Source organism: Gavialis gangeticus, unplaced genomic scaffold, assembly GCF_001723915.1.
Source record: "Gavialis gangeticus isolate Ggan-Ray unplaced genomic scaffold, GavGan_comp1, whole genome shotgun sequence".
Classification (NCBI taxonomy): Eukaryota; Metazoa; Chordata; order Crocodylia; family Gavialidae; genus Gavialis; species Gavialis gangeticus.
Window position 1 is genome coordinate 80,617,709 of NW_017729025.1, and position 18,208 is coordinate 80,635,916.

An 18,208-nucleotide genomic window follows, 5' to 3' on the forward strand; every position below is an offset into this window, starting at 1 on the left:
CCTGCTGCAGCCACTCGCAGCCCACGTAGGGCTCTCCTGAGCAGGCACAGGCAGCCCCACATGGGCTGCAAGCAGCTGCAGCAAGGAGCACCAGCCACGGGGTGGGGGAGGGGCCGCTTTTCCCTGCGCTCACCACCAGCTTATAACCCGCTCCCGCTGCCAGCCTGGGCCCCACGCTGGCTCCAGGCTCGCCCATTGGTGCTGTGCTGTGGTGGCAGCAGTTGCCTGGCATGGAGGAAAGTGGGCCCCCAGCTTGCTGCGCCGGGCAGTGTTTGCTGCTGCTCCCCGCCTGGAGCTCACACTCACGTGGGGCGGTACAGGGGCCACTTTTCCCTGCGTTCAGCACCAGCTCTTTCCCTGCCAACAAGCAGGGGGTCGGGGCTGCACGCTGCCCCCCACCTGTATCAAAGAGTTGCAGGGGCCCTGGGAATGAGTGGGTGCAAGAATCAGTGGGAGCATGGGGCCTGCACCGGTGTCCCGGGGCCAGTGGCAGTGGGGCCCAGAGCGAGGCAGCAGGAGTACAGGGTCCCGGCTGGCAGGGGCTCTATGGAGCCGGGCCAGCTCCCCACTCTCACTGCTGGTGCCTCCCAGCCCGGCTCCACAGACCCCTGCCAGCCTGTGTCCCTCTGTGGGCCCCACCAGTGCTAGCCCTGGGACATTGGTCCCAAGATGGTGGGGCACCTGTCAAGGGGTGGGGCTACCCGTGTGGCCCTCAGCAGCTTGCCAGAACTGGGTAAGTGGCCCTCTGCCCAAAATAATTGCCTGCCCCTGATTTAGTTGGTCTAATAAGGTTATTTGGGTAAATGTGGTATCTTTTGTCTGCCTAATACCCAGGTACAAATTCTACTGGCAACACTTGTCTGGATGTGTGGTTACAGAACTTATGACTGGGGAAAAGTATAGACTTGTCTCTAAAGAGTTTTAGATGATACAGTGATAAAGATACTAGCACCTGATCTGTACTAAAATTTCCATTGGTGAAATATAAAGTACCATTGGTGAAATATGAACTGTATCTGACTTTTTTTTTCAAGTGCAGATCATTGTGATTAAGACTTCTAAGTAATTCACCAGTAATGTTATATAAAAACCACAAGAGGGAGATACAAGAGTAGGAAATATTTGTTTTAGTTATTTTCTCTGGTTTAGGTACAGTGGAATCCCTTGAGTGCTATAGAACTGGCTACGCTTGAATATATTTGTGTGCTGAAGGAGAAGGCTTTTAAAGTGTGTGTTCTAGATTAGACTTTAACAAAAAGGAAAGGTCCAAAGAGAGATGCTATTAGTCACAGCCATTCTTGAGGTCCAGTTTAGCTTTGGAGATAGCGTCTTGAAAAGTGTTTTGTGTCTACCCACCTGAGAAGTGGAAAGCAAAGGAACAGAAGAGGGCTTTATGTTCCTTCAATCAAGGAAGAGACATATGGTTTACAGATGTATGATCTTCTCATAACAGGACATCAACACAGTAGTTACATTATGAGACAGCAGTTGGTTTTAATTTTGTGATGAGACATAAAAAATGGATTGAAAGATAATACTACATTTAATGTTAAAGTTGGAGCAGTTTTGCTACATTTATATCATTCTTTCTTGTCCACAGGTAACAATTTGAACTTACCAGCTGTTGCCCTTTAGAAATGTTGTCCTTTTAAAAAAGCTCCAAATATACCTGTCTATACCCTAATTTTTGTTTGCTTAGTAGTGACAGAGAAAGGGTGTTATCAGCAGGCAGTGGTACTGGACAACTGATATAACTGCTGTAACTAGCATTGTTTGTTACCTTTGTAAACAGCCTCAACCAAGGTCGGTGACTGAATGTGCCCTCTCTCCTCTAGACATGAGACCTCCAGATCTGGACTGAAGTTGCTTGCACTAGATTGTTTTAGCAGAAACAGCTGTGCTGAGATATTTTAAGCACCCATGGTTGTCCATCCACCCTGGCCATCCTGAAGTGCTTTAAAAAATGGTATGTTTCCTGACAGCCACTGTCCTGAACTGTTTCCAGAGGGTACTTGTTCTGTCCTAAACTGTTCGCGGAGGGTATTTGTTCTGGGGTCCAAAGACATGAAGAAACAGTGGATTCTAAGAGATTTTTAAAGGCCACCAGTCTTCCCATATGTAAAGAATGGGAGGACTAATTGAATCGTTTCTGCCAAACTGTCTCTGTGCTGACTTTTGTTTTGTTTTGTTTTGTTTTGAATAATTCAGGCTGAATATTTTTCAAGCTATTTAGCTTACGAAAAACACACATTCAGTGGGAAGCCTCCTTGTAAACTAATTGGAGCACTCTGCAAAAGCGCACAGCAGATTAGACAGGCATGTTCTAAGCACAGTCAATTTCTCCTCTCTAGGTAAGTCATTAATGCACCATTTGAGGGCTGCTCCTGTCCTAACTGCATATCTTCAGTGTGATCTCTGCCTCCACCTGATAAAGGAAGTGCTTGTCAGGCAATCTTTTACAAAATATTTTTGTTGGAAAATTCTAAGCCAGTGAAATTTTTCAAGGGAAAATGAATTTCAAAGGGGTTCAATTGAGGTATTTTTCAAAATGAAAAGTTCTGTATTTTTTCAGTTCAAAAACAACTTTTTGGTTCAAAATCAAGTTAACTTATAGTAGCATATGTAAAAAATAAAGTTAAAATGAAATATTAATGTATAGGGAATTGTCAAAATGAAACATTTTGATTGACTCCAGTTGCTTTCAGAGATTTGGTTTGGGAATTCTTTCAGATTTGTCAATGAAAGTATGAAAAGTCAAATCAGACATGATTCAGGGAAGTGGAATAATTTGGTCCAAGGGAGCTACCATAAAAGAGGTCATTCCACTGCTCAGTAAGGGTGAGGAGGATGACGAGGGCATTGAGGATGCTAAAGAGTAGGAAGGGGTGATGGAATTAGACAGCCAATGGTACCCAAACTCCATCCAATCAGAAACAAGATGATAGCCAATAATTTGGCAGGTGATCTGAGTGAGTAACTAGTAATAGGTAAGGTAGATTTTAAGGATCCTGGGGATGGGGTGAAATTTATAGATGCTGAGACTCATACATCAGTCAAAGCTGTCACATCAGAAAATTACATAACCACATCCAGTAGGATCAGAACCAGTAGAAAATGGGTGATAGAGGTAGAAAGTAGTCTTCTCTTGCAAAAGCCTTACTGTTTCCTTGGATTTTCTTGCATGTTTTGGTTCCAACTTCTTTCTCAAATGGTTGCTGAAGGCTGTTGCTATATCAAGACATTGGTAATGCCAGAGACAAGATGTCATTTTGAATTTTGTTTCCTACAGAAGCAGGACACCCTCCTAGCCTGTGGGAGATGGGGCAAGATGCTCTGGATTTATGGAAATGAGCAATCAGAGCAGACTCAAGTAAATCAGGCCCAGGAACAGGCACTAGGAGCATTGACTAAAAGGTATGTGCAGTTTCCTTTTGTGGTTCATAGATTTCATAGCATTTACAGTTAACGGTTTGGTTCAGATCCTGCACTTGTTACAGTGTGAATGAGCTGGTGTTGGACAGGGAAAGAGATTCATTTTGCAAGACCCAGTACAAACATTGTGTAATCCTTTGTAGAGGAATTATTCTAACTCTTGTAGCTGAAGTTAGCACACTTCTGGTCGAGTTGTGAGGCTCTCTTCTGAAGCTCACATTTCTGCTTAATTCTGCATTGTCACTGTTAAGTCTTTCTAAACAACGTGAGGCCAAAGGTGGCTACACATGGCATGGAAGTGGATGCTAGAAGACTGGGTTATGTGAAGGGGCATCCCTGACCATTTGGTTTCTTGTAATTTTGCCATAAAGATATTGTAGTATGCCTGCTCACTTCCAGGGGGATGTCCCTGTTTCATGTCACAGACAAAACCTTGCTATATGTGGCTTGCCCCCTGTACCCATACACCATTTATTAAGGCAAGATATTACTGGCAAATGATGTTCCCTGACACATTTATTTACATGTTTATTGTTTGGGGATGAAAATATGATGCCTGGGACTTGCCCATCTGGTATACTTCCTTTTCAGTAGCATTTTTTCTCCTGCCAGCTAGCCAGTTTAGGCGTAACAGGAGGGCCATGATGTTTTATTTGGATGCTTCCAAACAGTACTGGCATTGCCGTTGTCCCATCTGTCTCCTGGCTCTGGAGTTTTTGTTGTTGCCCATATGTCAAAGTAAAGTATCTACCTGGCTTGTGCTGGGGCCCAGATCAGTGCAGATACTGTAGCAGTTAGTAATAACAGCTGAAAGTAGCTGTTACCTACTTCATCTGCAGCTTTTTTCAAATCCTAGTGACCGAGCATACGGTTGGACGTGGCATGCCCTGGCAGTGTGAGTGTGTGGAGTAGGAATTGTGTGTGCTTTGAAACTTCTCCCAAGTTACAGCATCCTAAACTGAATGTTCCAACACGCTCCACTTTGAAAACTCCTCTTGGCCAAGCCAGGTACAAAACACAGGAAACTTTCAGAAGAGCCCTGCCAAGAACCAGGGCATGGTTGAGGGCTAGTCAGAATGTGGTTTCCCACAAATGCCCTTTAGATGCACTAGGGAGGTCAATTTGCCTTGCTCAGGCTGAGCTCAATTCTGCAACCTGTGCAGAGCAGCACTGGCTTTAGCAGGACTGCTCATGTGAGTAATTTGTGTCCACATATCTTAGTAGGATTGGGATTGTGTATTGCACAGGGCATAGTCAGCACATAACACATGAATACCATACTTTCTGGCATATATCAAACCCTTGGAGATAATACACCCCCTGTTTTGAAAGGGTGACATAAAGAGAAAAGATCTTACCTTGAGTAAGTAACTGAGTAGGAGAAGCTAGGGAACTAAAGCCTGTTGCTAGCACTGCACATGGAATGGGGCCTGCAGAGCTCTGGGCCTGATCCAGCCAGGTGTAGGGTTGTGTGCTGGGCCTAGAGCTAGTGCAGCCAGGGAGAGTGTTAGTTAATACTGGCAAATTTCTGGACCCATGTGGATCCGTATATCCTCACATATAATGCACAACCCAGTTTCCACCAGCTGGCTTTTGGGGGGGAAAGGTGTCTGCTGTACGCAAGAAAATATAGTATGTCATTTGTAATAGTGATTAATATTGCATTTCTAAAGTGACCTCTAATCCTGGGGCAGGCACAGGCTGCTCCACTTGTTGGGCTCCAGCATTAGCCTCTGACAGGCCTTTACAGATAAGTAATGTAGCACTTAACCTGCTCCAAGTAAGCCTCACATGGCCATACCTTTCCAGCTTCATGACTGGAATGATTACTTGGCAAATCTCCATTTACCTTGCATCCTGTTCACACATTCCTGAGAAACATGTTAACAGATGGTATGTTTTTTCCCAGAGGGCTGGCAGTTGCCTATTAAAATGTTACATGGTTATGACAAGTGAGAGATTTGGTTTCAGTTTCCTGGCCAAAATCTGCCTTGAATTGTGTGTGAAACACGAACCAAGGGAGCAGGTGTGGAGGGCCAAGGGGCTAATTTGTAAATATTCCAGACCTTGTGCTTACAATAGTTGGGAGTATTTGGGTGCCCATGCCCATAGGTAAGACAAATGCCCCTTGGTTTATCACCACTGTTTAAATTCATGCATTTGTTCCTAGCCTTTTGAAACATAAATAAGGTCTTAAGACAGGTGCAGTTAATTATAGGTAATATTTCCCCTCACCTTATCTTCTTCCCAAGCCCTGATCAGGCTGAAATCATGTCCCAGATATCAGTAGGGAGTATGCTTTTACCAGACAGTGAAGAACAAAGAGAACTAGAGGTTCTGTCAGAGGTAGGCAAAATAGCCCAGCTTGCCAAGGGATTTTATCAGACTGGCAGAGGGCCGGGCAGGGTGTGCTCAGCCAGGTGGATGGGATGCAGCTGCGGGAGGATGGGGCACTTTTCTGTTCTTGTTCAGAATGTCGGGTTTCTTCCAACCTCTTCTGTAACTCAGAGTCCTTCCTCTGGGCCACCCAGCCTGGCTTACTCCTGGAGGTATGTCTCTTGTAGCTCCTGTGGTCAGACTTCCCCCCCATCTTAGGCCTGATGCTTTGAAATCCCTTCTTGGGTCACCTGACCCCACCCCACTTCTGCCTGTCAGTTGCTGCTTGCACCTGGGATGGGTGACCACTTTCTTTTGGAGTTCCCTGGCTACATTAGCTTGTGCCAGGGATTTGGGAGAGCCAGTTATCCCTGGGATCCCTCTCACCTTTTGTAATGGGGTAGAGGTCAAATTACAGTATCCCAAAGCAAGAATCAAAAGAGGATGGAGTGGAGGGAAGGGGTCCCCTGCAAAATGACAGAGAGGAGAGGGGGAAAAATAGATGTAAATGCTGGGGATGACAGAGGCAAACAGCTTGTTTGGTTCTGTGACCAAGGTCTGTGGTAGTATTTGTGTGTCTCCTGATGTCCTCTGCTACAAAAGCCTTTTGAACATATCATCTCTTGACTGCATCTGCCTCTGATGTGGACTGGACAGGTGTTCAGTCAGAGATAGCAGCCCTTCTTACTCTGGGACAAATCACTTTTGTGACATCTCCCAGCAATGGGATCTCTCCTGAGGTGTAGAATGCCTGGAACAAAAAAGAGTTCACAATGGGACATTTTCTTAAGTGCAGAAGTACCTTTCTCTCGCCATCCAAACCTTTACTAGTTTGTCAGTGTATTACAGGTTTTTATATGCACCCACTGCTTTGTATGCTGCATGGTACTTTTTAGTGCTCGCAATGTTTTTCACCAGCGTGTTAACTGTTGTTGGTTAGAAATATCTTAGCTGACACAGTTCTGTGTCTTGAACAAGTCATGACAATGCCTACTCCAGAGCACTCATCGTTAAATAATTCATAATAATGCCTCCTTCCCCTGCATTAATTCATTTTTCAGTTCATGACAACTCTCACCTTCAGTGTATTTCTGCATATATTATAAAAATATAATATATACCCTAATATAATATACATCCTAATAAATCCTAATATATGCTTGATATTAGCATTGCAACATAAAGTATGCAATCTTAAATATGCAACCCCACTTGCATACTTAAGCAGCAAGATAAATGCTTTGTGTTGTTGCCCACAGGTGTTAATAGAAATTATATTTAATCATTACTTAATCCTGATCGAAGCCTTATAAAAACATAGGCATGGTTCACAAGTAGCCCTCTAATCTCAGAGCAGGAGCACAGTGCATCCTTGCCTCTGCTGCCCTGAGTATCTGTAGCATTTTAAGCAGACCTCCCCTCTAGCTGTTCAAAACATTCAGTAGGTCTGTTCACCCTATCAATCAGTCTCTCTCCTGTGCTGTCACAAAGCTAAGACAGAATACAATAAGCAGCTCTTATAACAGGTTGATATTGACCTTCTGCTTCCAGCCCTGACTTTTGCTTCTGCCATCTAACTGGCACACTCCACTCTCATTCTGCCACTATTCAGGGTGCACTCAAACAGGTCCTTTTTCCCATCTTGTCCAGTAAAAGTCTTCACAAGTCAGGGAAGCAGAAAGTAAGCAGCAAGCTGGGTCTCCCAGCTTGACTGAATGAAAGTCAGTGCTATCGGTATCTGTAGATACCACAAAAGCAAAGTTTTTTTTCATTGTAGAAAAAAATTTTTGAGTTGCCAGGATCTTTGGAATCATAGACCTTTCCAGAGCATGCCGCTTTAATACTGTGTACCTTCTATGGTGACCAACCAAGATATGTGGCAGCGTGAAAAAAAATAGAAATTGAAAACTCAGGTCTGGTGAGGAGGTCAAAGAATAAGCTTATGGGTCTAATCAATGGGCCCTGTACAACTCAGGAATGGCAGTTGTGCAATTCGGTTCATAACCTTCTGTGTACTGTTCTATCTTAGGACCTAGGGGGGCAACACCTTCTTCATAGCAGTATATACCTCCGTTACAAGAGCTCTTGGGGGTGGCTGGGGGGTGAGTTTTCAGACAATAATTGCCACGTCTTTTTCTTCATGGAGAAGCACCCTTGTATAGCTGTTCCACCATGAAAACTCTTGGTCAAGTTTCACAGATTTTTAGGAAAGGGTTGTTACCCAGAAAGTCTGCCACCGCTGCCAGTCACTTCAAGTATGACACATGCTTTTCCCACCAGTCATTGTTGATTGCCTAAGACTATGAAATAACATTCAGTGCGAAGCTCCTCCAGGAACCTATGTAGGAGATATCTCTGCTGTTTTAGCCACCTCCTTGTTAAGAGGTGCCAAGGGTACCTATAGATGTACTCCAAAATGTTTTAATTAGAATGCATTGGAGTAGACTCAATTAACTGAGTCTGCTCCATGTTCTAATTAGAATGCTCCAACATAGCCCCATTGTCACCTGTATTAAGCCCCCCTGCATTTCAAAACAGCTGCAAAGGTGCTCTAACTAAACCTTGTCAAATGAGCTTCAGTTAAAGCACCCCTGCAGCCATTTTGAAATGTGGAAGGCTTAATACATGTAATGGTGATCCGTTTTATGATTTTAATTAGAGTGGCTTTCCGGGAACCACCCCCCACCACCTCCAAGCATGTGTGTAGGCAGCTTTGACAACAGTATAGACAATTCTTAAATCATTGCACAAATCTAGATATGCAAGCAGTGACCTGTTTGCATTCATTGCCAAGAGGATCACAGTGTTCCCTCCATATTGCCTGATAGCACTTTGGCACTGACTGGCTCATAGAAGCCAGATGCATGATGGGTTGAAGAACCATGGAAATGTTTTAGTTTGGCACCCCCCATTCCAGAATTCTGTTGCTTTGCAGTAGTAGTCTCATAGTGCACAGAGCAAAGAATGTCTGGAAGTATACAGCACAATGGCAAAGAAGTGTGTCATGAGTTTATGGCCAGAATACTAAGAGTTTATTTTAAATCATAATTGTACAGGGCAGCACAGGGCCTGATCCTGGCACATGAGGGCTGGGTGGAGTTGTGGCGTGGTGCCCCCAGAACCCAATCTTGGCCAGGCAAGGGTAGCACAGGGCCCCATGCCACTTCTGCTCAGCTGGGATTGGGCCCCAGAACTACACACTGCCTCTGCCCAAACCCCACATGCCAGGATTGGGCCTTAGGGATCCAGTGAGGCTCCAGCTGGGTAGAGGTGGCATGAGGCCCCAGGGCCTGATCCCAGCATGTGGAGGGGCACAGAGCCCAATCCAGCCCACAGACCAGCCCTGAGCCATTCATCTGATTTGTGGAGCCAAAACTGTGAGCACTGCTGATTTACACAGATAGCTCTAGCTTTGTCAGCATGGTGGATTTCATAGTTTCTAGGTTCAGAAGGGACCTGAACAGATCATCAGGTCCAACCTCCTGCCCTGGGCAGGAATGAGTGCTGGGATCATAATACTCCAGCCAGATATCTATCCAACCTCCTCTTGAAGACCCCCAAGGTAGGGGAGAGCACCACCTCCCTTGGGAGCCCATTCCAGAGCCTGGCAGCCCTAACCGCAAAGCAATGCCCCTTGATATGAAGGCTGAACTTGCTCTCAATCAATTTGTGGCCATTATTCCTTGTTATCCCAGATGGTGCCCAGGGGAACAGGACCTCACCTATTTTCTGCTTGTCCCCCCTGGTGAGTTTATAGACAGCCACCAGATTCCCTCTCAGTCTTCTCTTGTGGAGGCTGAATAGATTCAGGCCCTTTAGTCTATCTTCATAGGGCCTGGCATGCTGCCCCCTGACCATGCAAGTGGCCCTCCTCTGGACCCTGTCAATGCTAGCCACATCCCTCTTGAAGCGCGGTGTCCAGAACTGGATGCAGTACTCCAACTGCAGCCTGACAAGCGCCACATAGAGAGGAAGGATCACCTCCCTGGACCTGCTTGTGATGCATCTGTAGACGCACAACAAGGTGCAGTTAGCCTTACTGACCGCTTCCTCGCATTGGTGTCTCATGTTCATCCTGGAGTCAACAATGACTCCAAGATCCCTTTCAGCCACTGTGTTGTTGAGAAGGGTGTTCCCCAGCCTATAGGTGTGTTGCAGGTTCCTTCTCCCTAGATGCTGTACCCTGCACTTGTCTGTGTTGAATTCCATCCTATTCTCATCCGCCCACCTCTGTAACCTGTCTAGATCTAGTTGCCCACTTCTCCCCACATCTTTGTGTCATCAGCGACTTTGGACAGCGTGCTTTCCACATCCACCTCCAAGTCGCCAATAAAGATGTTGAATAGCACAGGCCCAAGGACTGAGCCTTGGGAAACTCTACTGCCCACATCCCTCCAGGTCAAAAATGACCCATCCACCACCACTCTCTGGCTGCGACTGTCAAGCCAATTTGCCACCCATCTAACTGTATAGGCATCAGTGCTACAGTTGCCTAGTTTTTTTATAAGCATGGGGTGAGAAACCGTGTCAAGGGCCTTCTTGAAGTCCAGGTAGACGACATCCACCTCAACACCCACTTCCAAGGACTTGGTGACCTCGTCGTAAAAGGAAACAAGGTTAGTCAGGCAGGATCTGCCAGCAGTGACCCATGTTGGTTGCCCCTGAGCATTACCTCCCATGCTGAGCCCCCACAGATGTGCTCCTTGATAATTTTCTCAAAAGTCTTCCCAAGGACCGAGGTTGGACTAACTGTCCTTTAGTTTCCTGGGTTCTCCTTTCTCCCCTTCTTGTAAATGGGGACCATATTATGAAAAAGTAGCATGTGATTTGGTTTCCCTACTCACTTTAGCATGGTTACCTCCTGGGAATGAAGGGGTTAATTACTGCATAGGCTTCATGTAGGCATTAAGCTTAGGGATTGGTTTGAATGCACTCTCAAGAATTGTCAAGGTCTGAATGGAGTTTACTTGGAGAGACAATGTTATACATGTTAGGAAAAGATATGGGGAAACTTTACTTTTCCTCCCCCAGACACAACCATATGCTTGCCAAGGTAAGTGTTATCTTCCTTAAATAATTTGCTGACTAGAGAGCCCCAAGATCAGCAGGCCTGTAACAGTGAAACAAAGGGAGCATGAGTAGGAGCAGCCTGGTATCCCTGAAACGTTAGGACTCCAGCTTGGGAACTGTAGCAGGACCTGGCCTGCAGGGGCGGCCACAATGCCCCATGGTGGCTAAACAATTCCTGCCCCATGCCAGCTCCTTGGGTCATCCTCACTTTTTTTTTAACCACACGCCATGCCTCAATGGAACTTTTATAGTGTTTAGGGAGGTTGCCGCAGGGTCCCAGAGTAGGCCCCAGTTCACCTTAGCCAGATGGTATTTCCCATGCCCAACCTTGCCCCTCAGGCACTAAGTTGTGGCCCTCAGGGCACCAGTCACCTTATGGACTGTATTTGTGGCGTCCATCCTTCCTTATAGCCATGCCTGTGCCTCACAGGTGTTACTTTAAGTTCATCCACTGGGTCCTATGGCCTTCTACATCACATAGTCTACCCAGCGGCAAGGCTCTCACTTCATCCTGGGCCTTGGCCATAGTTTAGCTTCCACCCCTTTCACCAGGCTTTAACCCTTCCTGCCTAAGCCTGTTTTGGCTTCAGCTCCTCCCTGGCTAAGCCTCACTGCCATGCCTTTAACCCTCCCAGCCTTGGCCTAACTCCTCCAGCCCTCTGGACCCATGGCCCCCACACAGCTGCTGTTGTTTCACACCACTTCTCAGCTCTCTAGGTCCCTGACCCCAGGCTAGGCTGCCTGTCACAGAGTGCCTCAGCAGGCTCCATGCCATCCTGTGGCTCCATTCTCCCCCACCCAGTCGTCCGGTGTTGAACTGAATCACAACATAAATACAAGCAAACCACTTCACAACTAAAATTCACCTCATTCTGGGTCATTGACTTACCACAAGCCATAGGTCCTCCTTAACTCTCTCCTTCCAGCTCTGTGGGACAGCTCAGGTGCCTGCTAGTCTGTCTCCTGCAGCCATCACCCTCAGGCACTCCTCTCCCTAAAGCACAACACTTCAGAGTGCCTACTTGCTCTCAGGCACTGAGCTTTCTTATATGCCTCAAAACCCTACACCTCCCCGGCCACACACGGGGATTTCTACTTTGGTTTAATGGTCAGCCTGCCCTCCTCTGCTGCAGCTTAACCCAGATGATTACAGCCTTTACTTCTGCGCTACCTAGAGGTCTGCTCCTTGACTGCTTCCTGCAGTGCAGTTAACTCCAGGATAGTCACTCCCCAGTGGTAGCTCCTATCCTTGTTTTCTCTAGCTTGTTTACTTTCTAGCAGCTGGCTTTTGCCCAGCTGCTTGCCCTGCTTATCCTGCTGCACTCTCCTGTTAAAATACAAGATGCTTCTGGCTCCCTGTTATGGGAACCTTAAGAGAATTTTCTCATAATGAGAGATGTGGAGGAATGCAGTAGTTTATCTTATGGTAAACTTCAGCTTTGCTGTTGAAGCAATGAAGGCAGACCAGCTGATATAGCCTTTTGCTTATTTGTAAAGGGAAGGTGTGCATGATGGGGGAGGCAGCAGAGCTGGCATGGTGGGTGGGGAGGGCAACGTGGGCAACTGCCCAGGGCACTGTGGCCAGGGGGCACCACGTGCACATACCTGGGTGTTGCAAACAATGGGTAGCAGCACTGGCCGGGGGCATTGCTCAGGGCCCCGTGTGATGCCAGGCAAGTGGGGTGAGGGGGCTTTGGCAGGGCAGGCTACATGTGGGGGTAGCAACGACACTGCTCCTGCCTTGGTAGGGCAGGGTGGGGTGGGGAGACCCAAGGTGGGGCTGGCAGCCCACAGAGGGGAGCAGGGGAGTCTCACCTTCACACAATGAGTTGTGTTTTGGGCCCTGGAGGAGCCCTGTGGCAACTGCAGGGGACTAGAGCCCCCATGCCAGCACTCTGGCCATTTATCCCAGGGTCTTGCTCCATCCACTTCAGCTCCATGGAGCTGCTGACAGTGATCCCTGCCACAGGCAGATGCCCTGCCCAGCTCCGCAGCCTGTCAGATAGAGCCCCTCTGCGGCAGGGCAGCAGCACTGGTGACTTGGTGGGGGTGCTGGGGGAGGCACTGTAGGGGAGGTGCGTGTGGTGGACAGGGGAGATGGAAGAGGCAAAATACAAGTTGGCCCAGGGCACCATTTCTCCTAAGGCTGGCTCTGGGAGGCAGGGCCTAGGGAATGAGGGAAGACAGGAAGCTAGGTAAAGGCCAGAAATGAATATAATCTAATCAAATAGTGTATCAAAGCTCACATGCAAAATGTAGTTCAGTTTAGTTCTATTCTTTTCACAGCCAAACCACACACAGTTGAAACATGTCATTATCTGCTTGGGACAAAAGCACACATACCTCATGTGACTGACCTTTATGATTCAATTACTACTCTGGCTTGGCCCTACTGCTGCCATTCGTGCTGTAGGTATGCAAGGGAGAAAGAGGGCAATGTGCTGCCTGACTATCCCTCCAGCATGGAGGTTTTTCAAACTACAGAAAGCCTGTGCCTTTCATCTCCACATCCCATTATCATTCCATGCACCCTATTCTTCACCGGTTTCTCTTCTCTCCTTTCTCATCTCTATTCTGCCTTGATCTTTATTGCCTTTGTTTTTATTTTTACTTTTTTCTCTCTCTCTCACCTGCATTATGTTCTTTCTTCTTTTTATTGTCTGACCTCACATACCTTTCTATAACTATTATCTTTTTCCTTCTATTCTTTCTCTTCAATTCTCTGTCCCTGGTACTTCTTTATATTTTCAGGTCAGAAGCACAAAAGATACCTATGTGGGACATGTGGCTGTGATGCCATGGCTAACAGCCAACTATCTCACTACTAAAGAGAAAAGGAGGGACAGTGTGTGATTTCACAGACAACTGTTTCAGCAGTTAGTGTGTAATGATGGCTGAAAGGCAGGGTAGCTAGTGGGAGCAGCAATATGATAGTGCCTACATGAGATCTGGGGTCTCATTGAGCTAGGTACCACACAAATTCACAGTATAAGACCATCCCTGCCACAAACAGCTTACAGTCTAAATAGATAAGTCTGGTACAGGGTGGAAGAAAGGAAATATAATTATTCCCACCTTATAAATGGCAAGCTGAGGCACAGGGTGACTTAGTGACTTGTCCAGGGTTGTTAAGGAAGTCACTGGCAAAGCATGGAGCTGAATCCAGATCTCCTGAGTTCCAACCCACTGTCTCAATCATGCAACCTTCCTTCTTTTTATCATGTGGGAAGTAGATGGTCCTAGTGCATTGTACAAATTCAGGGAGAGAACAAGGATTAGGGCAGTGGTTCTCAAACTTTTTAGGATCAGGGCACCCCTCCATAACTTTTCTGAATTTAGCAGAAACCTGATTGAGATCCAGTGGCCCAAAGCATCAAACATTTTACCAGAATACAGTTTCACAGTGTATTTAGGACTTCATCCTGGGTCTATTTGTTGTAACAGATTACAGGCATAATACAAGGAAGGAGAAACTAAAAATTACTTGGCAAGAGCCCTGAGACCTGAAATGAGATGGAAAAGCTGTTACCAATTCAAAGGAAGCATTCCTAATCCCAAACGAAGGAGTAACCCAGATTGCCAGAGGCATAGCCAGTTATCTCTGTGTCTTGCTCAGAGCAGAGAGGTGGCAGGGTGGGGGAGGTGTGAAGGGGGTTGTGCTGAGCATTAGAGAATGGTGGTGAGGGGGCTGGGTAGAGTGGCACAGTCTCACCCAAGGGCTGCAGGCTCCCCATCTCATCCTCTACCGCATTAACCCTGTCACAGGTGCTACTGATCTGCATGTAGATCAGGACTACAAAGCTTAATTCAGCTATGGAAGGGTTAACACAGAAGTTGTTGCTGCCAGCGATGGGGAGAGAAGGGAAGCTGCCTCGGGGTCTGCCCTGCCTGTCAGAGCCAACAGCTCCTGGGTAAGCCTATGTTGAGAGCACATCCCCTTGCCTGCCACCCTCACAACTATCAGTGCCCAGGGCATGGGTCCCATTTGCCCAGCCTTCCTTATGCTACTGCAGTATCCGGATGCAGGGACTGCCTTTCACAGCTCCCAGCATGCAAACAAACAAACCCACCCACAACTCAGGACAGGGGCAAGGCTGATGCCTCACTTGATCCACATTGACTTTACAGGGAATTCATTCTGGATCAGAAGTAAACCTATAGCTAAAGGGGAAAGGTAGAGCATATCAAGCTATTTTCTCCCCATATAAGAAAAAATTTAGTCAGGCTGATACCAGTTATGGAACAAGTATTTAGAGCAATGCTTCTCACCCAGATGTCTCTCCAGACTGCCATACCACCCCTGCCAGGTGAAACTGCCCTAACAGTTTACAAGATGAGTTGGACTGGGAAGGGCTGTGGCAGGAAGGGGCAATCCTGCTTGCTTTAGGTTTATCTTGGTCTGGCTCGTCATGCAGCTTCTGGAACAGACACACACCAAGCAGTGGCAACAATGCTGCAGCACCCTTGGAAGAGTCTCATGGCACCCCTGGGTGCAGCACCCTGATTGAGAACCACTGAATTAGGTGAAACTGTTCTGGTTACAGTGTCAATCCTTAAAAGGAAAGCCACAGTATCAGATTCTAGCCAATAGGAAAATGTTATCTATTAAAACAGTTCAATAATTTGATCTGTTGTTGTTGTTATAGCTGGAGATATGGAAAGGAAAAGAAATGGTGAGTGTTTACCACTGACTAAGTCCTGTCCAAACTTTTTAGCAGACACAGGATTTATATCTTTCCTTCTGAGCCACGTAACATGCATGGCTCTAGAGCAGAAGAGCTAAACCTCTGACTCATGAGTCAATCTGGCCCATAAAGCCCTGTCATCCTGGGGCACCCCACAGGTCTAAAATGTGGGAGTGGGGTAGCAGTGAGAATTAAAGCTGCTACTGCTCCCCCACTGACAACTTTTCAAGCTCTGTGGGCCAGACAACCTGGCCCTGCATGCAGAATTGGATCATTGTGTGGAGCTAAGGCAACAGACCCAAACTAGCACATATGGGGCCAGGGCTGGAGCTAGAGCCAGAGCCTGATCTAGCATGCACAGAGCCATGGACAGAGCTAGGGTGGCAGGCCCAATCTTGAGCTCACAGGATTGGGGCCACACACTGGATCATGTCTGTGCACCAATCCCGAGTTGGATTGGACCTCACCACTAATCTGGCCTGTAGCCCAGAAAAGTGGGACACCAGTGCTTTAGAGTTATTAACTGCAGTATACCTGGTCCCACTGAGCAGGCACCTGGCCTAGTTCTAGCAGGAAAACATATTCATGGTCAGTACTAAATGAAGTGGGCTCCCCTCCCTGAAATCTAGCTAGTACACTCCCAGGTAGTATGGGGTTATCTTCTTGTCAAAGAGAGGCTTGTATTCTCCATATCTTGTCTTTAAGACTCCACTTCCAGTGGATTATAAAGCTCTTCAGCGCACACCCAGGGAGTCCCCCCTGGTGGTATCAAGGAAAATTTTATATTCTTTACACTATCAAAGACATCTGTGTCATTATGGCAGAAAGGCTTATACTAAGCAGCTAGTGGATTAGGACTTGGTGCCAGGATATTAAATGATGTAATACTCTTCTTTTTTTTTCCTTGGCTTCTTTCACAGCGGGTGAAGTAAGGAGGGTGCCATAGTCATAGCCAAAGTCAATGTCATGAGAAAAGGCAAGGTCGCTGCCATGGTGAAAATGTCAAGCAGAACCATGGCCATTGTCAAGGAAAAGGTTCTGGAGAGAGCAGCTGAGAATGAATCCTCTGTGGGTGTCCAAGTAAGTGCTGCTCTCAGCCCAGGATGATGTCAGTGGAAACCATGAGACACAATACAATACAGTAGAGATGAAATGAAACTCTTTTCTGCTTATAAATAAACAGAGTTAGCAGTACCTGTTGGTGAAATGAAAACACCCAGACTTTCTCTGTGGAACACACATTACTGTTGTGAATATAGTTCAGAAATTGTTTAAAACATGACAGTTACTTTTTGACAAACATTATTATTGTTACTTTTTTTTCTCAAATGGCATTAACATTGTGTAAGAGATACTTATAAGTGCAGTTTTGCTGTAGCCTCCAACTAGTTGCTGAGGACTGTTGCAACTGACTTGGTTCACAAAATTCCTATCTTGGTGTTAAAGCCAAGACAGAAACACTTTAATGAAGAAATGTGCTGCAGACTATAGATCAGTCAGTATCACAGTTGCTAACTATGTTTTCCAGTTGACTTCAACACTTTATCTTCCTAGAGAGATGAAAATTATGTGCCATCCCTACAACTCAGATCTCTGTAGCATCCTATGGCATTCTGTAGTGATACTGCATCACTTTTAGGAAAGCCTTGCCTCATGCTGGAGTACAGGAAAGTGAAGCCTATACGCCCAGGTGCATCAGAGTTACTCCAATTGTTCTAAAATTGAAAATGGGAGGCTGGGGGAAACATTTTGTAAGGAGACCACATATCCCTCTTTCTGTACCAAGCCCATTTACACTGCAAACAATCTATGCCATAGGCTGCAACCGTCTCTTGCAGATGAAAGGATGTCAATCAAAATTCATTCACCTGCAAAAGGGACGACAAAAGAGCCCAGCCAAGGCCAAGTGGTTGCATGGATGGATCTAAGATTTTGAGAAGGAGGGTGCAGATAGTATGAAGTATCATCACAGATAACACAACAGAGATTTTTCTCCAGTTAAGAAGATAGTAGAAGCATTACTAATATATAAGGAACCTAGGGCTATATTATTCAGGTGAATATCAAAGCAAAACCAAATATAACTGTAATTTGCCCTCTGACACATTATGTATAAAGTACACAACAACCTAAGCAACTCCCCCCTCCCCATCAAAAGGTGGTGTTTCATTAGTCCCTTAGTCAGGAGATTTAAATGTACGTGTCCTTTTCCTCTTCATAAAATACAACTGGCCCTTCTTGAGCACCCCGGCGGCACCTTCAGCACTTCACTAGAAGTTATTTCCTCACCTGAGCCGGTGTTCCCCTGGGCTAAGCTTTAGGCAGCTGAGTTAAGGTTCGTAGCTAGAGTTAAGACACAGCCGGCCGGGTGTTGAAGGAGGAGCTGGTAACTGGGGCAGCTGCAGACAGCAAGGTTGCAGAACAAGAGGGGCTAGATCAGTGGGACATCAGGACCCTTGGAAAGGAGAGAAGGGCCTTAACACCTGAGGAAGGAAGAGTGTGGAAGGGATGCGCTGGCCTCCCTCCCTGCTGCCCGCCCAGAAATGCCCGCGCCGCCCTCCGTCCGGCTCAACCCCGCGCCCCTCCCCTCACAGCCCCTGGGCGCCCCCGCCCGGGGCCGGCGCAGGCGCTTTGGCAGCGGAGGG

The 18,208-nt window shown here is 46.7% G+C and overlaps 1 protein-coding gene across 1 annotated transcript in view; it reads left to right on the forward strand.

Annotated features, from left to right (window-relative positions):
* Positions 1-17,477: 17,477 nt before the first annotated feature.
* DISP2 (dispatched RND transporter family member 2) overlaps positions 17,478-18,208 on the forward strand; it is a 42,604-nt gene continuing 41,873 nt past the window's right edge. The window contains exon 1 of the mRNA XM_019519927.1: positions 17,478-17,516. Coding sequence (XP_019375472.1) covers positions 17,478-17,516 — 39 coding nt within the window. The remainder of the gene's footprint in view (positions 17,517-18,208) is intronic.